Here is a 27,811-nt window from a genome sequence, read left to right as displayed (position 1 = left end):
TTAATAGAAATGATAGCAAGTAATAACTGGATACTTTTCTTTATGTACGTCATCTTTTGGGAAGCGGTTTGTATGGTCTCAAATGAAAAAGATGTTCTTATCTTGTTGCACAACGGTCGTAAAATGTAGTTTTTATAGTTGGCAGAAAACGAAATGCGTGACTTTCTGTATAACACGTAAGGGTTTATTCACAGAGATTTTTTAAGGCTAATGAAAGATTTCTTTTAGTTTTTATCAATGTCTGTTAAACAAATAACGGTTTTACAACATTACCGTGTAACGTAATGTTTCGTTTTCATTTTTTGTTACCCAGACTTTTTTTATTTCTATGAACGTGTTATACACATTTGCTTAGTGTATTTATTTGTATGCTAATAAGTCGTATGTATGAGAATCGTTTTGAGATGAAAAGCGTCACTCATTTTTCTAGACCTAAAATACTGACGCGCGCTCACATGATGTTGCGTCATTTGTCTTGACTTTAATAGGCTTTCGCTCAGTCATGCAGTTTAAGACTGATAGAACGTTTTTGACAAATCAACGTGACTTAGTGTGTTTCTTTATTCGAAAATTTGTTATTTCCTTACAAATTTTCTTACATCAACAGTAGCAGTTGTCCTATATTAAAACGGAAATACGTAGTGTGTTTTTTTTAAATTGGTTGCAAAATAAATTCTGAGATTTTCAACATTTATAGACACTTTATTTGTCATATGTGCTGTATTTGTTTCTCAGTTCATTAAGTTATTAATCTTGAGCTCCTTGTGTCATTTTCTAGCTTTTGCGTCATCTTCTCATTTCATCTTCGGTGGCGAGGAAACAATAAGAAATCGTGTTCTTCGTGTTTCTGTTAACACCAGAGTCCCATTATTCTGAGGTGTATGTCGGTCAGCGGTGAGTCCACATCATGTATTGATCCTCGATACTGAAAGAAAGAAGTAGTATTAAGTGAACAAGAAATAAACGTCCTTGTGATAAATTTTTGACAGTCTTACACAGACAAGTGATTGACAAGTGTAAGGGAACAAGTTCAAATGCTACGAAACTGAAATACAGCAGCAGACAACGAAAATGATGGTCCATCGAAGGCGATCAAGATCACGAAAAATTAATGTACATAGAAGGCGATCAAGATCACGACTACCCCACTGATATACTGTGATGTACATTTAGATCTAAACCCCGCCCAGTCCTTGGTAACTTGTAAGCGCATTAATAAAATTCCACTATTTTTCTGTTTGTTTCCTATTACCTGTTTAAGAACAGCTGACTACTTCTTTTTGTAAGACTCAAATGCGCAAAATGGCCAGATTGTGGGTTACGCATTGATGTTTCAGCCCTCATAAGAAAATTTGTTTCTTTCTTCATCTTGTCACGGAAACATTTGGGCTCTATGTACCGACTATGATAAGATGCGTCCTGGAATTACCTATACGTCGTGACACTGTGTGTCACCCGGTCCAGCAGCAACTGCACGAATTTCTTTTGTCACCTACGACTGCCAGGCAGTGTATACAATGGCGACAAGTGAGTGGTTAAGTCAGGCGTCAGCTGAGAGACGCTGACGACATTAGTTTCTCTGAGCCTGAGATGTTAAAGTGGAGGGATGTAGATTTGGTAATTAATTCAAAGTATTCGTAACGTGTTCTCTAGATAGTGCACCACAGTTTCACAAGACACAAACGAGCCAAAACATTATGACCACCTGCTTGATAGTTTCTTTGTTTGTCTTTATAACGAAGTACACCACTGACTCTGCGTATCAGGGATCCGACGTTTCTTGGTAGTTTTGTGGAGATACGGGATGTCGACGCACAGGCCATGTGATTCGCGTAAATAACGGGCCGCTGATTTGCGTATGCGGTGATGGTGCCCGATAGTGAGCCAGATGGGTTTCATAGGAGTTACGGATTTACACCAGGCGAATTTGGTTGCCGAGAAATCAGTGTGAGTTCACTATAACGCTCCTCAAACGACTGCAGAACGGTTCTGGCTCCGAGACACAGACAGTTATACTGCTGAAAGATGACCGCGCCGTCGAGGAGGCATGAGGCATGGAGCAATGCAAGTGGTTCGCAGCTGTCAGCTGGTCTTAGATTACTACCACAGGACCAATGCAAGCGCAGGAGGATGTCTCCTATAGCAGGATACTGCTCCCACCATCCTGCGTCCGTGGCGCGCTGCACGTCTGGAGCTGCCAGTCACCTCGGTGACGGCGTTTGTGGCTACGAGCATCGACCTATTGTAGCAGAAGTGTCGTTCACCCGAAATGACGACACGCTTCCATTGATCGACGTTGGAAATCCGATGGTCCCGAGCCTACTGCAACCTCAACTGACGATTTCGTTGGGTCAACATGGTAACACGTAGGGGTGATCTGTTGCGGAGCTCCATGTTCAATGAAACTTACTGGCGGATTAAAAGTGTGTGCCGGACCGAGACTCGAACTCGGACCTTTGCCTTTCGCGGGCAAGTGCTCTACCATCTAAGCTACCGTAGCACGACTCAGGTCCCGTCCTCACAGCTTTACTTCTGCCAGTACCTCGTCTCCTACGTTCCAAACTTTACAAAAGTTACCATGCAGAACCAGCACTCCTGAAAGAAAGGATATTGCTTAGACATGGCTAAGCCACAGCCTGGAGGATGTTTCTAGAATGAGATTTTCACTCTGCAGCGGAGTGTGCGCTGATATACAGGTAGAAGTAAAGCCGTGAGGACGGTGCCTGAGTCGTGCTTGGGTAGCTCAGTTGGTAGAGCACTTGCCCGCGGAAGGCAAAGGTCCCGAGTTCGAGTCTCGGTCCGGCATACAGTTTTAATCTGCCAGGAAGTTTCATATCAACGCACACACCGCTGCAGAGTGAAAATCTCATTCTGGCTCCATGTTCAATATTGTACGATGAACGGTGTGCTTCGAAACACTTGTGCGTGCACCAGCAATACGCTATTTCGACAGAGATGCCACCGATTAACATTTATCCTACTTTACAGAGCACACAAGCCTCAGAACCCCACGTTGTGTGAAGAGTCGTCGACATGCAGCTATTTAGCGCCTAGTGGTAGTTTCGTTGCCCTTCTACCTTTTTTCGTGGACGCTCACGACAGTAGCACGTGAACATTCGACCAGCTTCGCCGTTTTCGAGATACTCGTTCACAGCCTGTGTGTAATAATATTCTGTACTTAGTCTAAGTCGATATCTCAGTGGTTTCCCCTTTTGAAGCCCATATGTTGGCTAGGGTGATCCGCCGTTCGTGTCTGCTCCGCTTACACTCTTTTCTTACCGCGTCACGAGACCGCAGCGTCGCGGTGGGCAGTGGTCACAATGTCTCGGGTGATCGGTGTAAAGCGGCCAGCAGGCAGTCACTTGATACTTGACTCGGCAGCTTGCTCGGTCAGGAAGCACTCGTGTGGGCCCACGGTGAGTACCGCCTCCTGCGTACAGTGGTCACGCCTATGCTAGCGGCCCACGATACGAGAGCGAACTTAGATGCGACATGGAAGCCTTACCAACTGTAGAAGCGAACTATATTCTTCATCTTTTTAGCAAACATTTTAAATAAACATCTGATTTCTTCATTTTCATCTATTACTAACACAACCTAATGATTTTGTATTTTATCAGACTGTCTCATATTGAGTAAAACGTTTTCTTTCTTCTCCGGATGTTTCGTGTTTACAAAAGGCAAAAATGCTCTCGCTAAAATGAACGTCTTTCGTAATGTGCACGGCTTTTGTACTGATATTTTCAGTGTATGGCTAGGCCGACGGCGAGTGCTGTTACGGACGTCCGCGGATGATCGAACAGGGTTATTCGTCTGTAGAAAAACCAAGAGTTTGGCGTGCACTACTGTTGCAACTAACAGGGCCAGCTACACGAAGCGAACTGTGAAATACTTGTCAGTTTTTACTTCATGGTCTAGACTTTTCATTAGCAGTCTGATAGGACAAGGTTAGTAGATTGTGAAGTCGAGAAAACAGCCTGTAGCGCATCTGGGTATGTACGGGTAAGCTCCCAAGCGTACAAAGCAAATTGTTTGCTACAAATGGCTTGATTTAATTCACAATGTATGATGACTTGACTCAGAATTGCCTCTAAACGTTTATTAATAACAGTTCTATGTTAGTACGTAGAAATGAAAAAAAGTACTTACTTTTGCCGAAAAATGTGTCGATGCGTTGGTATCATTTTATCAACCTACTTCATACACTTAGGCCTGTTGCCTTGACTCCATGAATGTCACTTTGTTTCGATACTTCGCGACATATCTCTGCCGAGTCCTCGAAAGACAGGCTGCTGCTAATTTCTTTCTCTCTTTTTTTGGTTATCTGCTTGTTTTGTCTTTTTCGTAAGAGTATGCTTCTCGTTCTCTCTGATTGGTATCGAGGAGTGATGGGTATATTTCCAAAATGTCTGTTCCGTATACACTCGATAAGAAAGAGAAATTTTCATAACTGATTAAGTTTTAAAACGTTAGTTCCGTCGGGTCCTACACGAATAAGCTTATCCTTCATAGGTTGTCTAGAATACGTGACTACGCACTGAATATGAACGTAGCAATGTATAAAGCTTTTCAGGCTCATCTTTGGATGATAACATGTGAGATACATGTCGGAACCTGAAAAGGTTCGAATACTGTTTTATGAGAATAAATGAAAATTTAACTGGGTACAGTTTACTGGATTAGTACTTAAACTGGTTTCAAAAATTAATAATATCATGAAAATTTCAAGTTGTAACTAGTTTAAAGATCCTGAAGAACCATGATTTCATTGTGGAACAACATAATACTTCCTTTTTCATCTTCCATTCCCTCTTCCTTAGAGTTGTGCGGGCTCTTCTAGAACTTTACTGTTTTTAGTCAAGTACTGCAGTAGCTTGGGAGCGGGGCGGGGAATAGTTGGTGGAGGACAGCCAGTCTAGCATTAGCCTGGTGACCTAGAGAAACCTCCAGAGCACCTTGGTCGGAACCGCGGAATTCGAATTATTTTTATTTCCGGAACAATAGCGAAGCATTATAAAACTCAAATAATTATGACGATAGATATAACAGCAATGGTTGCAAATGATGATAGAATACTTGACGCAGCATTTGCAGTGTAATAGTTTTCCTTGTTCTCGACTGCGGAATCTGCTTCATTGGATTCATCGTGTGATGTTTCTGATGTGCTTTCTTCACCGCCAGTGGTATCTGATTCGTTGAGCGGTTCTTCTGGAGTGGCTTTATGGTCATCAGGAAAGATAGAGGATGGGAGAACAGTAGCAGAATCTTCGCAATCGACCCGGAGATCGGGCCGAGCCACATTAAACTGGGTTTTCACGGACGGGCAGTGGAGACGTCGATTACCAATCAGAGAGAGAACCTTGAGGGAGGGCATCCCTTCGACCATCCCAACGTCGATGCTCGCAAGGTTACAGTTGTCCAGGTACAGATCTTCCACTGAAGAGCTGACCAATCGCGGAAACTGCTGGAGGTTGGGATTATCCACCAGGACTACAGTTCTTAAAGCTTCGTTGCAATTGACGCTCAGACTGTCCAACAATTTCAACCTGAAACAAGAAACACGAGAAAAATCAGTTGATCCTTGCTGTGATACGTTTCAAAGCATTTGGAAGACGAATAAAACAAAGTCGACATAGTTGAATCCTGCATAACGATGTAGCTACTAAGAATAACTGAACAGGTTTAAATAGGAGGTGAAGATAGAGGATTAACAGCACCTTCTATGTTATTTCTGACCTCTTTCTCTCTCCTTTGAGTAGGGAACTCGGGGCAGAACTGGATAGCGGGGCATAATGGGAAACTGCTCTTTTCTAGACTGGACAGTATTGCAACCTGCTGTATGGGCATATAACTATTTCTCCGAATGGAAGGGAAGTGAGGGGAGCCATTCTGATTTAGTTTGAAGTGCGAGATTGAGTGAGTTGTTGTCCGTCGCATTACCGCTTGAATTGTCCTAACGTTTGGTGAATTTCAACGCCAGGTAAACTGTTAACTGTTAATTTTATACCCTAAAATTACACATTCCCTTAAAGTGCACGGCATTTGTTATACTTTAGTTATTTAATACGTTTAAATACGTCAGTTATTACATTCCATAAAAATTGTTAACATCAAAAGTGCTCTTGGGGCGGAACGGGACGGGGCAGAATGGGATAGTGTCTGCCCCGTCATATTTTGATGCAAGTAGAAAGCAAACCATGTCTTGATGTTCATGGATGCCAGACTCTTCCAACCAGCTATGTTCGCTGAACAACTCAGCTTTCCAGATATCGCCCGAGGCTGCCATTCAAATCCCACTTATCTGTCAAAATACTCGGCAGACTACAAGACGAAAAGGAAAATCCGTCGTATTAACAGGTTATCCTTATAAGAAGGAACTGCAGAATGCTGTCGCACATAAAGTAGGCCTACAGAAAGTAGGAGGGTGCACAAATATGAACAATGTCAGGACATAGACGTCAGGTGCAATGCAACTTAAGGCAAAAATATCAAACTGTACACCCAAAAAAACCAAAACAGAGGACATCAGAGACCTTAAGAAAAATGAAGAAGATGATGGAGAAGAGAGAATCAGAGAGAGAGAGAGAGAGAGGATGCTGCGAGTCTCTACTGTGGGGACTTCTACTCCGTTTCTAATGAGGGCTGGGTCGCATGCCAGAGTGGGCACACAATTCATGTGCTGGCATAGATAGTGAAGGTGAAGAGGAAATACTGAATTGTGACTCTTGTCGAAAGGGATAGTGGTTAGTGGTTGGTGGTTATTAAGCACTGTACATTTTTCAGAATGACATTAAAATATTTTCTTATTTTGAAGAATGACTTTTTAATTGTTTAAATTACACATTCCTTAGTCTGAATTGCCTGTTACACAACATTTGTCATAGTTTAATACGATATTCGTAATTCAAATTCAACTTTTATGCAATAACGTAACAAAAAGTACCCTTATCCCATTCTGCCCCGTGGGTGGGGCGGAACGGGAAATATGCAAGACTTTCTTTGAAAAACTGTAAAAAATGCAAAATGTATTGTTTTAGGTGATTTAAAAATAAGGTACATTAGGTTACACTACAAGGAGTTTTTTTATCAGTTTAAGAAGTGTTTCCTTGTGTTCCATTATTTTAAAGAAATTGTTAAATAGTAAGTATCGCGTTCGGCTCCGAGTTCTCCTATTTGTAACACCAAGTGTGTTGCAGGCACTATATCAAGTTTCGTTTACGTCTCTGCCTACGGTTTTTAACTGCAACTGTCCCTTCTGCGGTCTAATTAAACTACGTCTTAGAATATATCATACGGAACTATCCCGTTTCCTCAATGGCATTTTCCCAGGGCTTTTTTCCATGCCTGTAATTTGATCATGTAATTCATCTCTTTTGGTTTGCCAGTTTGCGCTTTGATTTTCATGCTAAATAAGTAACGATTAGTGCTGAATACGCCATCAACATCGTGGTATCTGGAGACTGAACACGGACCCGGCATGGAAAGGATGGCGCACGAAACTGACTTTGACTATGTTTAAGAAAGCATCTTAGCACATGCCTCATGTAATTGAGGGAAACTGTAAGAAACTTGAAACACAATGAGCGAACACGTGTTTGATCCTCAACTCTCCAAAACAGAATTCCCGTGTGTTTGAAACGTGGACTTGTTCATTAAATGCCCATCCAGTCGAGTTCAAAATTAGCCCATGGCCTACCATTACAAGAAATGCAATACACCCTAGGCACATGACACATAACAAGATACTCTGCACTCTTGGGTGTTTAAGGAGGCCTTCCACGTGTTTCTCTACCATTTGGATGCAGCAGTGCACCCGTCTCTACGGTACCGTATGAATTCTTTCAAAGACCTCAGTAACGTTAGACAAATTTTGTCAAGGTGTACAATTCTCTGCTTCAGTTGTTCAACAGTATCAATGGGCCTGCTGTAGACTCATTTGGGATCACCTACGACAGAGAAAACCAGTGGAACGAGGCCAGGTGACCTTGGATGGCAAGGTACAGGTGAGCAGTGTATCAGCGCTGGTTTCGGAAACAGAGGATCCTTTATTCTAGGATACCGTGGTCACTCATAAGACCCGTCTCAGTCCTCAACGCATGGCGAGGTCACCAAAGTACTGTGCCGTCCTGGAACAGATAATAAGGCAGCGCTCCCATGGGCCAAAAAGACATGGTAAGGCACGCCCCCTACCGCAAATATTGTTATGCAGAAGTTATGCCAAGTTGGGGGCACTCGAACACCAGCCCTCTAGTCGTCATCCCTCCTCTTTGAAGGATCGACGATTCCTCATGGAGGAGGATATGAAACAGGCAGTTACGCACTTCTTCACGCAGCAGGACACTGTGTTTTACCAAACGGGTATCCTCAACCTCGTGCATCAGTGGGATGATTGCCTCAAAGCTCAAGGCGAGTTTGCCTGATAGTCATACCAGTTTTGAAGTGTACAGTCTTCGAACAGAAACTTTTTTTGATCGACCGTTAAACCGTAATTACTGAAGTAAGGCTCTTTCACGTTACAGATTGTGGATGAAATATTACAAGAAAATGACACCAAGACATTTACCGTAAGCACTCGCACAACCTGTAACTATTTGCCACAATCGTACCGATTTTCTAAAAATACCCATGCCCAAGTTCAACAGTTGTGTGTAAATGAAAAAAAATGACTTTCAACATTTAACAATTCCAGAGTGCAATACGTTTAACAAAATACACCGATAAATTAGTTACTCAGTATATTGACAAATACGCCTACAACTGAGTAAAACAATTCCGCAATGCAACAAAAATGTACCGTGCACTAACAATTTGTGATGCCAGTGTAAGGCTCCTAGAGTAGACTCGTAAAAAAAAATCCACTCATAACACAAAGAAAAAACTACGCTTTAAAGCAATTTCTCCCCTCCTATGTTTCCAGAGGAAACACTTTTGTTTAAGAAAGTGATCCAAGAACCGCTGCGTGAATACCCAGAACACGGAGGCCAACACATCGCCAGCCAGACTGTCGAGTGAGGCCAGTGTGGACTCGTTCTAGCTTAGTTTTTAGTATGTTTTTAAATAAAGTATGTTTTTCTACTACTTCCTATCCTATGCATTATAGTCCAGTCAAATGTTGCCCAGAAAGGCGAAAAGCGGCAAGCTTCGTAGAGGTCTTTTTGACAAGCTTTCTATACGTTTTCGTAGGTGATGAATTTGAATTTAGAAAGTCCCAGTAAAGTTCGCCCCAAAAATGGGTCAAAAATGTAAAGAAGAATTGGAGTTTTTTAATTTTTTTTTTGAGTTTTCGCTTATAACTAGAAAACGCGGCAATTTTTGCCAAAGCTATTTATGAAAATGAAGAGCATTAAATTTCACACAAAAGAGGGCTGCGAGACGTTTTTCGTCAGACCAACTGTACAACGTGTGGTGGGTGTTGAACTTCGAGCTATTTCAACGCTGAGGTAACAGGTCAACTCAAGACGTTCGTCGCAGCGTTTTGTTGCGCTTCCGTTGCCGAATTCCATCCTCCAGTACTGTCACGATGTTATTGGAATGGCTGGTAGTTGATGCCTGCGATGGTGGAGGAGTGAAATGTGAGATGGCACTGATCTCCCACTCCCGATGGAGGATGCCTGTCTCGTCGGACTGTTGAACACAGTGAGCAGTCATTTTCAGATATCTGAGGCAGCTACACCGCTTTCATTCAATCAACATATAGTTCAAAATCTGTTTTAGTGTTTGTTAGTTGTCTTGAGCACCAGCACGAAGGACAACGAGTGATCGAGAAGGTCCTCCGGACGAGGCTGTATAGAAATAATCTTTAACGAAACGATGCTACCCTGTGTCACTCTGGAAAAATTCCTCTCTGATTCGAAGAACACGTGTTAATGTACAAATTGACCAAATCAGGCATAGCTTCCAAGCAAGCAGCGGAAGCTGCCAACAGCCTACCTTGATTATCAACACCGCCATATATTCAGTCGCTCCCCCCCCCCCCCTCCACACTCCTCCACCACATTCAATCGTCATAGTTTTAGGGGGAAACGAGGACCTTCTCGTCATTCTAACAGGTCTCAATCAAGTAAGTCTTTTAGTATTGGTGAAGGAGAAGGAAAATCCCACATCAGATTCACTCTCGTCAGGGAATTCGTCACCCTGTTCGCGAGAATACCCTATTCTCGCATGCAGTCAGAGGCGGTGACATGCAAACATTTGAGGATTCTAATGTGGAAAAGGAGACCATAGTAGAGAGTGCTAAAGGATTCCTCATCAAGTCGCATGGTCATGTAACCGAAAAAGTCTCTGAACCACCTCAGATACAGAAGCTGCATCAGATTGACATACAGAACAACTACCAACATCGCTTCTCTGCAAAAAACTGAGGATATGCTTGTCAGCATATTCTCCGAGTATACCACAAGATACAGCACTGGCTGAGCAAAAATGAGGATCCCGAGTACTGGTTTTTGACGATGTTAAAGGATCGCCTGGCGGCTGGTTGGAACCACTATGCTTCAGTCACCAGCACCCAAAGTTACTCTGACCTATATCGCATGAAAATACAGAAGTGGGTGTCTTGCCTACTCCTGAAACTACTGTAAAATAGACCTGCACTGCTCGAAGCTCTGCTGCAACTGCGATACAGTTTGCGAGAATGTCGGCCACATCTAACAGCAAGACAGAAAAACAACGACTGCTACAGATAAAGATAAGCTATGTTCCTCACTGTTATTATAGTTTCCTGCCCTCATTATTGTGAGAAATACTGTACATTGGTTTCAACTCTTCTTATTTACCTACTATCTGGTATGAACAGAAACTAGTATTATCTTACTTACTGTCAGCTGTAACGTACCCCTATATACACTCCTGGAAATGGAAAAAAGAACACATTGACACCGGTGTGTCAGACCCACCATATTTGCTCCGGACACTGCGAGAGGGCTGTACAAGCAATGATCACACGCACGGCACAGCGGACACACCAGGAACCGCGGTGTTGGCCGTCGAATGGCGCTAGCTGCGCAGCATTTGTGCACCGCCGCCGTCAGTGTCAGCCAGTTTGCCGTGGCATACGGAGCTCCATCGCAGTCTTTAACACTGGTAGCATGCCGCGACAGCGTGGACGTGAACCGTATGTGCAGTTGACGGACTTTGAGCGAGGGCGTATAGTGGGCATGCGGGAGGCCGGGTGGACGTACCGCCGAATTGCTCAACACGTGGGGCGTGAGGTCTCCACAGTACATCAATGTTGTCGCCAGTGGTCGGCGGAAGGTGCACATGCCCATCGACCTGGGACCGGACCGCAGCGACGCACGGATGCACGCCAAGACCGTAAGATCCTATGCAGTGCCGTAGGGCACCGCACCGCCACTTCCCAGCAAATTAGGGACACTGTTGCTCCTGGGGTATCGGCGAGGACCATTCGCAACCGTCTCCATGAAGCTGGGCTACGGTCCCGCACACTGTTAGGCCGTCTTCCGCTCACGCCCCAACATCGTGCAGCCCGCCTCCAGTGGTGTCGCGACAGGCGTTAATGGAGGGACGAATGGAGACGTGTCGTCTTCAGCGATGAGAGTCGCTTCTGCCTTGGTGCCAATGATGGTCGTATGCGTGTTTGGCGCCGTGCAGGTGAGCGCCACAATGAGAACTGCATACCACCGAGGCACACAGGGCCAACACCCGGCATCATGGTGTGGGGAGCGATCTCCTACACTGGCCTTACACCTCTGGTGATCGTGGAGGGGACACTGAATAGTGCACGGTACATCCAAACCGTCATCGAACCCATCGTTCTACCAGTCCTAGACCGGCAAGGGAACTTGCTGTTCCAAAAGGACAATGCACGTCCGCATGTATCCCGTGCCACCCAACGTGCTCTAGAAGGTCTAAGTCAACTACCCTGGCCAGCAAGATCTTCGGATCTGTCCCCCATTGAGCATGTTTGGGACTGCATGAAGCGTCGTCTCACGCGGTCTGCACGTCCAGCACGAACGCTGGTACAACTGAGGTGCCAGGTGGAAATGGCATGGCAAGCCGTTCCACAGGACTACATCCAGCATCTCTACGATCGTCTCCATGGGAGAATAGCAGCCTGCATTGCTGCGAAAGGTGGATATACGCTGTACTAGTGCCGACATTGTGCATGCTCTGTTGCCTGTGTCTATGTGCCTGTGGTTCTGTCAGTGTGATAATGTGATGTATCTGACCCCAGGAATGTGTCAATAAAGTTTCCCCTTCCTGGGACAATGAATTCACGGAGTTCTTACTTCAATTTCCAGGAGTGTATAAAAGGACGAGGGGGGCGTTTGAGGAAAATTACCGCCAATAACAAACAAACCGGTGGAGGACAGGGGCAGCCTGTTCCCTGTCGACCCAGAGGAGGTGTGATCTCGTTACCTATTCCAGAATGAACTGAATTGGCTGTAAAAAAAAAAAAAAAAAAAAAAAAAAAAAAAAAAAAAAAAAAGAGAGACGTTATTCTGCAACACCGTAATGCAAGATCTCATTGCGCAAGACGAACCCACGAGAAAATTACCTGGTAGGTATTACTTCACCCACCACACGAGCCCGATATTGCGCTATCGGGTTTCCATTTATTCCGATCGCTACAACATTTGCTAAGAGGCAAAATAATGTGAAAATGTGTATGATGTCCAAAATGCCAACTCCAGGTACTTTGCTCAAAAACTAATTAATTTTTTTCGATATGGCATTAAACTTTGCACATTAGATGCAAAAGTGTTTTGGTAATGAACGTGTTTACATCACTAATTGATTATTTGAATCACTAATTATTTGTTTCAATTGAATGTAAAGAAACAACATTACATTCCGTTCTCCCATTCACACACGCACACACACACATACACGCAAACTGACAGATATGTGCATGTATATAATGTGTACATTTATTTCATTAGATGTTGAATTATGTAGGTGATTCACAAAATGGTAAGACTTCCTTCACTGCTCGTGATTGCGAACGCGCAACAGTCCCGAAATCATTGGTTCTGAACCATCATCTACACGTCTTGCATGTGGTGTATACGAGTAGCAGCTAGTTTCTGGGTGGCAAGATTTAACGAGAAAACTTCAAAAGTGCGACAAGAAATCTTACGTTACGTCATCGTTGACTGATAGAGGGCTTCAGGTGTATATTTCACTGATATAGTATACAGGGTGAGTCACGAGGTTTTCCCCAGGTTTCCGGAGCGTGGGATCAGATCCGTAATTCCGTAATTAAGGAGCTGCAGTAACTGAAACACGCAGTAAAATGACTAACGAAGCTTTTATTGTAGGATTTCACTATAAAAATGCACATAACAATTAATTTAAACAATTTGTAACAGTCTCTTGCATTCAGTGTGGATTAAAAGCAAATGTTCAAATTGTCCTCCCTGGAACTGAAGGAAAGAGTCGTACGGGAGTGAGCCGCGCGAGCAGCATTTCGTAATTTCACATGCTCGTTCTTTATTGAGGTTGCGGCATCGAAAATGGGTTATATCAATTCTTCTCGTGTATCCACCTTCACTTCGTAGACGATGTCTGCCATCCACCCCCAGATCTGGGGATCTAGCAGGCCAGTTGGTAGGGCCCCGCGACCTATCCATCGGTGTGGGAATTTCTGATTAAGATAGGCTTTTACTTCATGGTGGAAGTGTGCAAGTGTCCCATCATGCTGAACGTACATGTCGCATCTTGTTTCCAGAAGAACATCTTCAAGAAGCTGCGATAAGTCTTCTTGTAAAAAGTTACCGTGCTTCTGACCTTTTAAATTTGCCGGGAGAATAAACAGTCCCAGTAACTGGTCACAAACAACACCACACGAGACACTGACACTGTATCTGCGTTGAAACTGAGATACTACCGAGGCATGAGGATTTTCGTCTGCCCACACATGCATGTTATGCATGTTGTCGATGCCATCTCTTGTAAATGTTGCTTCATCACTGAACATTAGGAAGCGACAGAGCTGCCGACTTCCATTTAACCAGTTACGAAAGTGCAAACGTTTGGCACAATCATGTGGCTCTAAATGGTGAACTTTGTGCACATGAAAAGGATACAGTCGATTCTCATGAAGAATCCTACATAGCTGAGATTGTGAAACGTTCAGTCGCGTAGCTAGGCATCTTGTACTTGAACGAGGACTCCGCTCTACCGAACTTAGAATGTTTTCCTCTTCTTGAACGTCACGATGTCTTTCAGACTGAATACGAATACCGGGAAGAGTACCAGCTTCTGGCAATGTTCGATATGTTCCACTAAATGTCTTGGTACTCGGAATCCTACGATTAGTATACCGATGGCGATATTCGGCAACAGCAGCTTTCGCATTACCATCACAAAGCCCAAAATGTACGCAATCTCTCCATACTCCTGTGATGAAAACTTGTACGGGATCGCAAAGTTTACTGTGCACAGGAGACATTAACAGTAAACAATGACTGCAGTATCAACAACGTGGTTGTTATGGAAACGTACCACTCGCTGCACTTGTCTACCTGACTGATCGTGTGTCCTGCGAACACAAGCGTAGCGATCCGTGCACCGTGGCAAATTTCTGAACTCTGTTGTAGCTCCTTAATTATGGATCTGATCACAGTACTGTATTTACATTTTTTGTTCCAAATAACCTAAGCACAACCTCCAGCAACAGGGGGAAAACCTCGTGATTCACCCTCTATAATGCTGCCAGGTGTATTCAGTTTTACAGACAACTTGAATATTGTAAAAAATCGCATTTTTCAGGAATGTCATTACTGCACAAAATAGCACCTCTTGGTATATAAATTAATTTAATATTTGGTTTAGATTTTCAAATCAAATTTCTGTTGATTTCAATGCACAAGTAGAGAGGAGAGGTAACTTCTTTATTTTCGTACTTACTGGACTAATTTATTTTAATATCCGATTTGGGGAAGAAAACAATTTCATTAAGATGGCGAAGATCGTCTGTAGTTTTCGAGTTTGACTTCTTGCATCAATTTGGTGGTTGTACATATCAGTATGTGGCAACTGGGAGTTTCTTTCCACTATAAGCTAAGTTACCTCCCTAGGTATTTGCATCCCCGTAATACAGGTTCTCAACTTAACTTCTCAGGTGTCATGACTACGTGTGAAATCCCATCGACTTTAAATGGACGACTGTGTTAAACGGTGAATAAATTTACAAACGGAAGAGGAAGCTCACTTCGGGATGCGTAGAACATAAAAGTCTTTCGTACTGTCCTTGGTTGAGTATCAGAATGTTAGTCCGTTTCGAGTGGTTTTGTCTTTGCCTTCTTGTAAAATTAACTCCAGAGATAATGCAGATACAGTAAATAACGAACTCACTCACTGATTCAGCAAAAGTAAGCAGCAAAAATATTACGCAAACGAGGTAAGACTGAATTCATGGTCTCCACCCCACACATTTACTGCTTAATGATATTTTTCGTTATCACTAAGAATCTGTTAGAAGTGAATTGCCACTTAACCTCACCATGTAATTTCCGTATGTTCTTTGTTTCTATAAAAATAAAAATCTATTCCATAACGCGCTGTTTCTTGAATTTGTCTTCTTATTGACATTCAAGGATAGAGGACTTCTGTTACCTGCATGAGAAGTTACAAAGTGTGTTGTGTGGATACCTAAATTCTCATGAGCATATAGGAAATTATTCTGCTATGATAAATGTTACAGCCTTCATATCGACATAAATATCAGACTTTTCTCTATCTATGGAAGTAGCAGATTCTTCAAAGTAATATTTTTCTTGCTAACTTTTCTATGTTTGTTTTAGTGTAAGTAAGCCCAAACGTTAATTGCTTTTACTAAAAGTTAATTATTAATGCAGTTTATAGCAAATACAACATGCAACAGCTTTTGACTGTTAGACTGGCTTTCATTCGCGAGTATATTGCACTGAGAGGAAAGTGTGGACAGTACAAGGGCTTTTACCTCGTTTATGCTCTACACTATAGAATAACATAAAGGTGACATATTGTATCCTAAAAATTATTGTACGGATTAGTTACATCTAAAATTTAGAAGAATATTAAGGCATTTCATATGATCTTTGTAATCCATTTGAGTGTAATACTTAATCATCTAGGAGAAGCTGGACATCTTAAAATCTTTCAATTTCTTCTTGAACTCGATTCATTTACTGAAATGTAGCATTTGTCGCCATAAGAAAACAGTGATTTTGTTTTACAGTTTGAGTAATGAATCAAAGTGTGATGAAGAAGCTGATCGTGACTGTACTTCAAGCGAAGTATTGCACATTTTGTCGTCAGTTATCGAATCCAATCCATGTGTTTGATTTCCATCTGAATTGTTTTCAATGATATAAATTTTTTGTAAAGACTGTTTAAAGTCTTTGTGATGCAACCGCTTTATAAATATACTTTGAGCAAAAAGATAGAAGATTGTATGTGAGGGATAAATGCTCTGGAAAAGTATCAAAGTTCAGCGAAATTAGGAGAAGTTTTCTTAAGAAACAGTGCTGGTCGAATTTTCAGAATATTTGCACTCCAAGGCAGTAGTGATCGGAAATAAGCAGAATAAATTAGTTCCCTCATTTTTAAATCAGCCGTTACTCTGCAAGGACCTAAGTGCGTCAACGCACTAACAACGATTTTGGTGACATCGCTTCTGAAGGCTACAGATACTGCATAGTGAGTATACGTAAAATCTTGTTGCACGTATTACGGCATAGTTGCGCACAATTATTTGTATCAATGATGTCGGGTATTTAATGTAATATCTTTATACTCTCACGCAACGGCCTTGCCGCAGTGGATACACCGGTTCCCGTCAGATCACCGAAGTTCAGCGCTGTCGGGGGTGGTCGGCACTTGGATGGGTGACCATCCGGGTCGCCATGCGATGTTGCCATTTTTCGGGGAGCACTCAGCCTCGTGATGCCAACTGAGGAGCTACTTGACCGAACAGTGGCGGCTCCGGTCAAAGAAAACCATCATAACGACCGGGAGAGCGGTGTGCTGACCACACGCCAATCCAATCCGCATCCTCATCTCTTAGGATGACACGGTTGTCGGATGGTCCCGATGGGCAGCTTGTGGCCTGAAGACAGAGTGCTTTTTTTTTTTTTTTTTTTTACTTTCTCACCTCATTACATCCACATCCATACTCCGCAAGCCACCTGACGGTGTGTGGCAGAGGGTAACTTGAGTACCTCTATCGGTTCTCCCTTCTATTCCAGCCTCGTGTTGCTCGTGGAAAGAAGGATTGTCGGTATGCTTGTGTGTCGGCTCTAATCTCTCTGATATTATCCTCATGGTCTCTTCGCGAGATATACGTAGGAGGGAGCAATATACTTCGGTTAAGGTACGTTCCCAAAACTTCAACAAAAGCCCGTACCGAGCTACTAAGCGTCTCTCCTCCAGAGTCTTCCACTGGAGTTTATCTATCATCTCCGTAAAGCTTTCGCGATTACTAAATGATCCTGTAACGAAGCGCGCTGTTCTCCGTTGGATCTTCTCTATCTCTTCTATCAACTCTATCTGGTACGGATCCCACACTGCTGAGCAGTACTCAAGCAGTGGGCGAACAGGCGTACTGTAACCTACTTCCTTTGTTTTCGGATTGCATTTCCTTAGGATTCTTCCAATGAATCTCAGTCTAGCATCTGCTTTACCGACGATTAACTTATATGATCATTCCATTTTAAATCACTCCTAATGCGTACTCCCAGATAATTTAAGGAATTCTTCCAGTTGCTGACCTGCTATTTTGTAGCTAAATGATAAGGGATCTATCTTTCTATGTATTCGCAGCACATTACACTTGTCTACATTGAGATTCAATTGCCATTCTCTGCACCTTGCGTCAATTCGCTGCTGATCCTCCTGCATTTCAGTACAATTTTTCATTGTTGCAACCTCTCGATATACCACAGCATCATCCGCAAAAAGCCTCAGTGAACTTCCGATGTCATCCACAAGGTCATTTATGTATATTGTGAATAGCAACGGTCCTACGACACTCCCCTGCGGCGCAGCTGAAATCACTCTTACTTCGGAAGACTTCTCTCCATTGAGAATGACATGCTGCGTTCTGTTATCTAGGAACTCTTCAATCCAGTCACAAAATTGGTCTGATAGTCCATATGCTCTTACTTTGTTCATTAAACGACTGTGGGAAACTGTATCGAACGCCTTGTGGAAGTCAAAAAACACGGCATCTACCTGGGAACCCGTGTCTATGGCCCCCTGATTCTCGTGGACGTGTTGAACAGCATTACATTTAGCTACTGAACAAAACTGTCACGACCTAAACTCTTCGTTACTTTCAGGTTAAGTAAGGTTAAAAAGCAAATTTTTAAAACTATTTCAATAAATGCGGCAGGTTGGAAGCCGAAGGCGTTTACCACGTTTGAGGAGTACTGGGAGTGGATTCACGGAAGTCAAGCAAACGGTGCAGTACCGGAAGTGCTCACGGGCGGAAGTACTCACCGGTTGCGTGACAAGTCGAGGAGGGTGAGCGCGGGCAGGGCGCAGAAGGCGTGCGCGCCGACGCTGGCCAGCGCGCCCCCGGTCACCCTCAGGGTCTTCACCTTGGGCAGGGTGCGGCCGCGGAAGCTGGACCTGTCCAGAGCCGAGACCGCCGTGTTGGTGAGGAGCAGCAGCTGGAGGCCGGCGGGCAGCATCCGCGGGACCTCAGTCACCGCCATGCCGGAGCACTGCTTCCCCACGTCCTGGTACTCTGCCGAAGGGTACCACTCGCACGCCATCTCCGCTGTCGTGCAAGCCGGTACGCACAGAGACAGTACGGCTAGCTTTCCGATCATCTTTGTTTTGTTCTGTGAACAAATGAGAGTGTTAGAGAAATACAGTGATTTTCATGCGATTCATGTGTAAGTAGGCTGTTTAGGTTTTTTTATTGGTAACCCCGCCGCCAAGTAGCGCTCTGTATAAAAATCACTGGCTGTGCCGTGTGCAGTCTGTGGCTGGTTTGCATTGTTGTCTGCCATTGTAGTTTTGAGCAGCGACAGCTGGATGCTAACAGCGCGTAGCGTTGCGCAGTTGGAGGTGAGCCGCCAGCAGTGGTGGACGTAGGGAGAGAGATGGCGGAGTTTTGAAATTTGTAAGAATTGGTGCCATGAACTGATATATATATATTATGACTATTAAGGTAAATACATTGTTTGTTCTCTATTAAAATCTTTCATTTGCTAACTGTGCCTCAGTAGTTAGTGACTTCCGTAGTTTGAATCTTTTATTTAGCTGGCAGTAGTGGCGCTCGCTGTATTGCAGTAGCTTGAGTAACGAAGATTTTTGTGAGGTAAGTGATTTGTGAAACGTATAGGTTAATGTTAGTCAGGGCCATTCTTTCGTAGGGATTTTTGGAAGTCAAATTGCGTTGCGCCAAAAATATTGTGTTTCAGTTTAAGCACAGTCGTGTAAAAATTTTTCAAAGGGGACGTTTCACATGGTCTACAAATTCCCCAATAACAGTGGAATATACCGGGTGATCAAAAAGTCGGTTGTTGTTGTTGTTGTCTTCAGTCCTGAGACTGGTTTGATGCAGCTCTCCATGCTACTCTATCCTGTGCAAGCTGCTTCATCTCCCAGTACCCACTGCAACCTACATCCTTCTGAATCTGCTTAGTGTATTCATCTCTTGGTCTCCCTCTACGATTTTTGCCCCACACGCTGCCCTCCAATACTAAATTGGTGATCCCTCGATGTCTCAGAACATGTCCTACCAACCGATCCCTTCTTCTAGTCAAGTTGTGCCACAAACTTCTCTTCTCCCCAATCCTATTCAATACCTCCTCATTAGTTACGTGATCTATCCACCTTATCTTCAGTATTCTTCTGTAGCACCACATTTCGAAAGCTTCTATTCTCTTCTTGTCCGAACTAGTTATCGTCCATGTTTCACTTCCATACATGGCTACACTCCAAACAAATACTTTCAGAAACGACTTCCTGATACATAAATCTATATTCGATGTTAACAAATTTCTCTTCTTCAGAAACGCTACCCTTGCCATTGCCAGTCTACATTTTATATCCTCTCTACTTCGACCATCATCAGTTATTTTACTTCCTAAATAGCAAAACTCCTTTACTGCTTTAAGTGTCTCATTTCCTAATCTAATTCCCTCAGCATCACCCGATTTAATTTGACTACATTCCATTATCCTCGATTTGCTTTTGTTGATGTTCATCTTGTATCCTCCTTTCAAGACACTGTCCATTCCGTTCAACTGCTCTTCCAAGTCCTTTGCCGTCTCTGACAGAATTACAATGTCATCGGCGAACCTCAAAGTTTTTACTTCGTCTCCATGAATTTTAATACCTACTCCAAATTTTTCTTTTGTTTCCTTTACTGCTTGCTCAAAATACAGATTGAATAACATCGGGGAGAGGCTACAACCCTGTCTCACTCCTTTCCCAACCACTGCTTCCCTTTCATGCCCCTCGACTCTTATGACTGCCATCTGGTTTCTGTACAAATTATAAATAGCCTTTCGCTCCCTGTATTTTACCCCTGCCACCTTTAGAATTTGAAAGAGTGTATTCCAGTCAACATTGTCAAAAGCTTTCTCTAAGTCTACAAATGCTAGAAACGTAGGTTTGCCTTTTCTTAATCTTTCTTCTAAGATAAGTCGTAAGGTCAGTATTGCCTCACGTGTTCCAACATTTCGACGGAATCCAAACTGATCCTCCCCGAGGTCTGCATCTACCAGTTTTTCCATTCGTCTGTAAAGAATTCGCGTTAGTATTTTGCAGCCGTGGCTTATTAAACTGATAGTTCGGTAATTTTCACATCTGTCAGCACCTGCTTTCTTTGGGATTGGAATTATTATATTCTTCTTGAAGTCATCAATTAATTTCAATATTTCTTCTGTTACCCAAGGATTTCTAGCAGCCCTCGTCTTTGTACCTACTTTATCCTCTGCTGCCTTCACTACTACATCCCTCAGAGCTACCCATTCTTCTTCTACTGTATTTCTTTCCCCTATTCCTGTCAATTGTTCCCTTATGCTCTCCCTGAAACTCTGTACAACCTCTGGTTCTTTCAGTTTATCCAGGTCCCATCTCCTTAATTTCCCACATTTTTGCAGTTTCTTCAGTTTTAATCTACAGGTCATAACCAATAGATTGTGAGAGTCCACATCTGCCCCTGGAAATGTCTTACAACTTAAAACCTGGTTCCTAAATCTCTGTCTCACCATTATATAATCTATCTGATACCTTTTAGTATCTCCAGGGTTCTTCCACGTATACAACCTTCTTTCATGATTCTTAAACCAAGTGTTAGCTATGATTAAGTTGTGCTCTGTGCAAAATTCTACTAGGCGGCTTCCTCTTTCATTTCTTAGCCCCAATCCATATTCACCTACTATGTTCCCTTCTCTCCCTTTTCCTACACTCGAATTCCAGTCACCCATTACTATTAAATTTTCGTCTCCCTTCACTACCTGTATAATTTCTTTTATTTCATCGTACATTTCTTCAATTTCTTCATCATCTGCAGGGCTAGTTGGCATATAAACTTGTACTACTGTAGTAGGTGTGGGCTTCGTATCTATCTTGGCCACAATAATGCGTTCACTATGCTGTTTGTAGTAGCTTACCCGCATTCCTATTTTCCTATTCATTATTAAACCTACTCCTGCATTACCCCTATTTGATTTTGTGTTTATAACCCTGTAGTCACCTGACCAGAAGTCTTGTTCCTCCTGCCACCGAACTTCACTAATTCCCACTATATCTAACTTTAACCTATCCATTTCCCTTTTTAAATTTTCTAACCTACCTGCCCGATTAAGGGATCTGACATTCCACGCTCCGATCCGTAGAACGCCAGTTTTCTTTCTCCTGATAACGACATCCTCCTGAGTAGTCCCCGCCCGGAGAACCGAATGGGGGACTATTTTACCTCCGGAATATTTTACCCAAGAGGACGCCATCATCATTTAATCATACAGTAAAGCTGCATGTCCTCGGGAAAAATTACGGCTGTAGTTTCCCCTTGCTTTCAGCCGTTCGCAGTACCAGCACAGCAAGGCCGTTTTGGTTAATGTTGCAAGGCCAGATCAGTCAATCATCCAGACTGTTGCCCCTGCAACTACTGAAAAGGCTGCTGCCCCTCTTCAGGAACCACATGTTTGTCTGGCCTCTCAACAGATACGCCTCCGTTGTGGTTGCACCTACGGTACGGCCATCTGTATCGCTGAGGCACGCAAGCCTCCCCACCAACGGCAAGGTCCATGGTTCATGGGGTCGGTATAAATTTGAAAACTGACTAAATCACGCAATAATGTAGATAGAGAGGTACAAATTGACACACATGCTTGGAATGACATGGTGTTTTATTAGAACAAAAAAAAATACAAACGTTGAAAAAATGTCCGTCAGATGGCGCTTCATCTGATCAGAATAGCAATAATTAGCATAAGAAAGGAAGACAAAGCAAACATGATGTTCTTTAAATGCTCAATATGTCCACCATCATTCCTCAGTAATAGCTGTAATCGAGGAATAATGTTGTGAACAGCACTGTAAAGCATGTCCGGAGTTATGGTGAGGCATGGGCGTCGGATGTTGTCTTTCAGCACCCCTAGAGATGTCGGTCGATCACGACACACTTGCAACTTCAGGTAACCCCAAATCCAATATCGCATGGACTGGGAGGCCAAACATGACCAAAGTGAATCTTTCACGTGTCTAGCAATATGTGGTTTTTTTTTCTAATAAAACCCCGTGTCATTCCAAACATATGTGTGTCAATTTGTACCTCTGTATCTACATTACTCCGTGGTTTATTAAGTTTTCAAATTTATACTGACTTTTTGATCACCCAGTACATAATATAATTATTCTTTTTTAAATTCTGATTTTATATCTGCATAATGGTCTAAAGTATTACAAAATATTACATATACATTTGCTGACTCTGACCATAACTAAATGGTTATGAACTCCATATTAAAACTGAACAAACTGTAAAACTGCAGGTAATTAAGGAGACGGTATCTGGTTAAGATGAAAGTACCAGAGGAGGTTGAGGTTTCAAAGGGAGCATTAGGGAACTATTGGCTGAAGAGGAGGTCATGAACACAATAGAATACGAGTAGTTAGTTCTGAGAGATGAAACACTGAAGGCAGCTGGGAATCAAATTGGCAAAACCCACAAATCACAGCACAAACCCGTGGATAACGCACGAAATATTGAAAATAATTGACGAAAGGAAAAAATGTGAAGATGCGGAAACTAAAGCGTGGAACAGCAACTACAGAAGTTTAGAAATGAGACTGATAGAAAATGCAAAATGGCAATGCAGCAATGGATAAACGAGAAAAGCAAGGATTGTGAAATATGCATAACTGGATCGTAGACAAATGTCGCCTATAGGAAAATTAAAGAGACCCTTTCTACAAACGAGATTCAGCTGTTTGAATATCTCGAACTCTGACAGTTAACCGCTACTAAGCAAGGAAGGTAAACTTGAATAAGGAACTAATATGTACAAAGGAAATAAAGGCAAGGAAGAGGAAGGAGATGAAGATGAGCTACGTGAATGATACTACACGAAGATTCTGTATTGCAGTGAAAGATATCAGTCGAAAAAAGAGCCAAGGAGTAGACATCACCTAGACATTACTGAAATCCTCGTGAGATCCACCCGTCACACAGATCATCCAGCTGAAGTTGTATGGGGCAGCAGAAATACAGTCAGAGTTTAAAAAATGTAATAAATCCAATTACAAAGAAGGAAATTGCTGACAGGTGTGAGCTATAATTGAACTATCACTTTAGTTAGTAATGCTAGCAGAATTCTAACATGAATTACACAGCTTGACAAAAAAAAAAACAGAAGTACCGCGAGGAAAGTGTACGATGCCTCTGTAACTTTGCATAAGCACATATCACTGGCGGGGACGTAAGTGATCGGAGTTGCAATTCCTGCGACAGGTAGAACGCCCACCAGAGTGCATTAATCTTGGTCGTGTTTAGTGTTTGTTACCGGGACTGGTAGCATTGATTGGGGGGGGGGGGGGTGAACAGCGTCAGATGTTGCGAGTTCGGAAGGACACGGAGATTCCGCGTACTCGTGTGAGACAGCCTTATCAGCACCTGACAGAGTTTCGAAGAAGCATCATTTTGGGTCCCCCTCTGCCTGGCTAGTCGAATCATGCAATATCCAGATTTATGGGGCTTTCGAATGTGGCAATGGCCCGATGTTGGACAGTATGGAAACGTGACGACAGGTATACTCGTCCTCAAGGTTCCGGCAGACCACGTCTGACCATCACAATGAAGGTTCACCGTATTGTCCACACACCCTAATTTGCGCTTGTCATCTGCGAACAAGTAATGGACTCCCACCAACGCACAATGACCTCCCCATGTGTAGGCTGTAGCTAACACCGCGACACAGACGGCTGTGTTTGGTGTGGTGCCGCGACAGGGAAGCATGGATTGCTGATGATTTGTGTTCAACGTTGAATCGTGTTTCTTCACTACCCCGAATGACCATCGTTGGCGGGTGTGGCGGCGACCTGAGCAGGATCCCATTCTTCCACTGCTTTGGGGACGCTCAGTTGCGCAAGTTCTGGCTTGAGACACCGCGTATGGCTTCATGCTACAGTTGGTAGTGACTCATGTGTCTCCTCTGTAGTGATATTACGGCGGTGACGTTTTTCATGAGCGCAGTGGTTGCCCACATGTGGCACATGTCTTTATCAACTGTCTGTGTGGTGTTAATTCTGTGGTCAGAGAGATCGACAGATCTGTCCGCAATAGAACATGTGTGGGTCCATCTCGGACGACAAACCGACGAGGACGTCGCTTCGAATCTGCGTCGGATCGTCCAGATTTACATTTTCCATGATTTCCCAATAGCGCTTCCGCCAAATGCCGGGATGTTTCCTTTGGAAGGACGCAGTCGACTTACACATCCTTGAATCATTCTGAGCTTGTGATTCGTGTCCAAATGTTTCGGTGTTGATAGACTCAACAAAGCCAGACTTCTCCGGCTCATCCCAACGACGGCTGCTGCCGTGGTAGCCAGCGATGAATGCAGGGCTCTTCAACGGCACAAGCGCCACCCTCCAATGGATAATTTTAATTGAATTCGAGAGACTTCCGGTGAAAGTGCAGTTTTTAATAAAGAAAAGAAACCAGGAGCATTGGAATCAAAACATCCGAAATATGCTGTCCCACATCCCATCGTCCGATACACTGACTAAACTCCGCTGCATTTGCGGTCTTCCACCACCGACGGCGGTTCCTGGCAACCTTGTTGTTGGTAACCTTTGCACTGATCCCATGGAACTCGCAGACTGTTTTGAAGCTCACTTTCTTCGGACGCCAGCTCTTTCCTAAGACAGTGGTCCAGGATATCAAAGACCTGTTTCAATAGTTGTCGCCAATCTTGCCTCAAGAGAGTATACAGCTGCTTTTGAGTCTCTTCCCAACCGGATCAGTGCATTCTCCAGGCCAAACGGAGTGCTAAGTCGTGCTAATAAGTGGGCCCATACTGCGAAGGTCTTTGTAAATTTACCCTGATATTGTCATCATTTTAAAAAGACATAGCAGGCACTGAAAAACATTGCATCCGTTCTCTACTCGTTTCGTTCCCTCCTCTGGATATTTCACTTCTCGTCGTAAATATTTTTACAGAATACTGGAAAAGTGGTAGAAGTCGAGTTTAGGGAAGATAACTTTGAATCCCGGAGAAATATACGAACAACCAAGACAGTACTGGCCCTACGGCGTATCTTAAAAGTAAGGTTAAGCCTGTGTTTAAAGCATTTATCCATTTAGAGAAAACTTTTGTCATTGTTGACTGGACTGCACACAACAAACAGTTCAGCTAACATTGAATATTATTTAATGGGCTTTAATGGGCAAAAAATGTTTTCATCCATTGATACAATGATGAACTAAGTCAGAGAAAGATGTCTTAGAAGAGGAATTATTAACTGGAAACGGAAAACGCTTGTAAGCAATCACACCATTACTTCCAATCAATTCAGCCAACTTACCATTCAGCTTTCAATGGCAACAATTTCCTCCAAGATTAGCGTGCAGTATAAATGAGCCCAAGGGCAAACATTACAGAGTATCGGACAGGATTTAAAAGAATCGTGCTTCTTGCACTGGTAACTATATGTACCGCCTTAGCGTGTTTCGAAACACAAAATTTGTTCGACGTTGCATCCGAAAGAAGAACAACAAATATATAACAAAATGCTTGCAATAAGTTAAATGCTATACGACTGAGAGAATGCTAATTTTTTTCCCACCCAGAAAGCAAATGAAAATAAGCAAAGTGCATATTTCCCACCTAATACACAACGAATGAAAATAAAAAGATCGAAAAGGGACAATCAAATTACGTAATGAGTTAGACAATAATATTTTGAAGTCACGCGTCCGCCATTTTGTGATGAGACTATCTGATGATGAGCGCCGTAAAATTTCTGGGTAAAAATGATAACACGTACCACAATGAGTCATTCGTTTGATCGACGTCAGTAAAACGAATATCCGGAATATCTTAAATATAACATCTCGCTCATAGCGACAATATCATTGCATTAATAAACTAGCCCAAGAGGCTAACTCAGGTCAATATGTCTGTGAACTCACCCCACCTCATCAACAGACGTTGTCCGCCGTCAGGAAACAAACTGCGCCACAGCCCATATGTAACACTTTTTTTGTAAATTTATGTCATTCTTTCTGAAATTAACTTTCTTTTTAGAGAGGGGGAGACAGGCCAAGGCAAAATTTGAAAACGTTCTGAAAGAAAATATGAGAATAGGAGAAGAGTGCGAGAAACAGTTTTGCTAAGCAGTATTAATGTGAAACGTTGGACAGAACAGATGGCTTTCGAAGGTATGCAAGTTGTGTCTGATTCTCTGACTATGCACGCGAAAGTAAAAGAAAACTATGAGTATTAATTTTACATGTTTTAAGCATATGATCTAAGACACTACGCTATAAAGTCAGGAACGAGATGACATCAGCAAAAAGATAAGAACGTCACTCCATGGGGGAGTGCCTCAGAAAAGTATTTTCAGCATTCAAGGTTCCGTGTGATTGTAGTAATTCACTTAGCAGGACAAAAATAGATACAGTTTTTGACATTTGACAGTAGCTAGGCTAATTAATTTAGTATCTGAGACATTTCGTACTGGCTGGAAGATTGTTCATGCGAATAGACGTTGTTCCAGCTGACACATACCAGGTAATTTTTGCTTTTATGTTTCTCATTTACATGCAAAACAATGAAAGAGAACCATTGAAACGGATGACAAGTGTATCATGAGGAGCTTCTTGCGACGAACCCATTACGGTACGTAATTTGAAATACTAAAGGGCAAAAAATTACTTACCCAAATTCTCCAAATCTTCTGATACTTAGCAGCAGCGTTCTTTGAAGAACTCAGCAGAACTTATCGCGAAGTATCGAAGCAGAGGATAAGAAGCCCACCTTGGGTACGGTTTTATAGGTCGTTCCTCCTCAGATAGTACTATCAGTCGTACGACAACGAACTGAGTCGAAGATCACCGAAATCCGCTCGTTCGTAGAAGATAAAAGAGAAAACAAAATGGCAGAACCATTTTGATGTATCTCGCCTGTTGATAACGTGTTACCATCAGACGACGCATCGGAATAAGAGTGATAGCGAGATCGGCAGCAGCTTAACGACCATCTCGGTTCTCTTTTGAAGGGCCTCCGTGCTGTCCTTAGCGAAGCCTTTCGATCGCCAAAGTGGCTTTCTTTGCCTAGGTTATTATCTAGCTCTCCAGGCCTTCACAAACATACTCCCTGTGTTAAGTTGGACTATGTCT

General features: G+C 43.0%; 1 protein-coding gene and 1 non-coding gene across 2 annotated transcripts; one reads left to right on the top strand and one right to left on the bottom strand.

Annotated features, from left to right (window-relative positions):
- Window positions 1-543: 543 nt before the first annotated feature.
- Window positions 544-27,438, bottom strand: LOC126281997 (leucine-rich repeat neuronal protein 2-like). The gene is made up of 4 exons (XM_049981386.1): window positions 27,352-27,438; window positions 18,445-18,791; window positions 4,150-5,546; window positions 544-925 (listed from the first exon to the last, which is right to left on the bottom strand). Exons 2-3 carry the CDS (start codon window positions 18,777-18,779, stop codon window positions 5,021-5,023), a joined length of 861 nt encoding a protein of 286 aa, XP_049837343.1. The 5' UTR covers window positions 18,780-18,791; window positions 27,352-27,438; the 3' UTR covers window positions 544-925; window positions 4,150-5,020.
- Trnap-cgg (transfer RNA proline (anticodon CGG)) lies at window positions 2,732-2,806 on the top strand. Its single transcript has one exon. It is a non-coding gene; the product is annotated as a tRNA-Pro (tRNA).
- Window positions 27,439-27,811: the final 373 nt, after the last annotated feature.

The sequence above is a fragment of the Schistocerca gregaria genome, chromosome 7 (assembly GCF_023897955.1).
Source record: "Schistocerca gregaria isolate iqSchGreg1 chromosome 7, iqSchGreg1.2, whole genome shotgun sequence".
In the NCBI taxonomy this organism is placed as follows: Eukaryota; Metazoa; Arthropoda; class Insecta; order Orthoptera; family Acrididae; genus Schistocerca; species Schistocerca gregaria.
The sequence above is the reverse complement of the archived record's forward strand: the minus strand, read 5'-3'. Positions and strand labels throughout refer to the sequence as shown.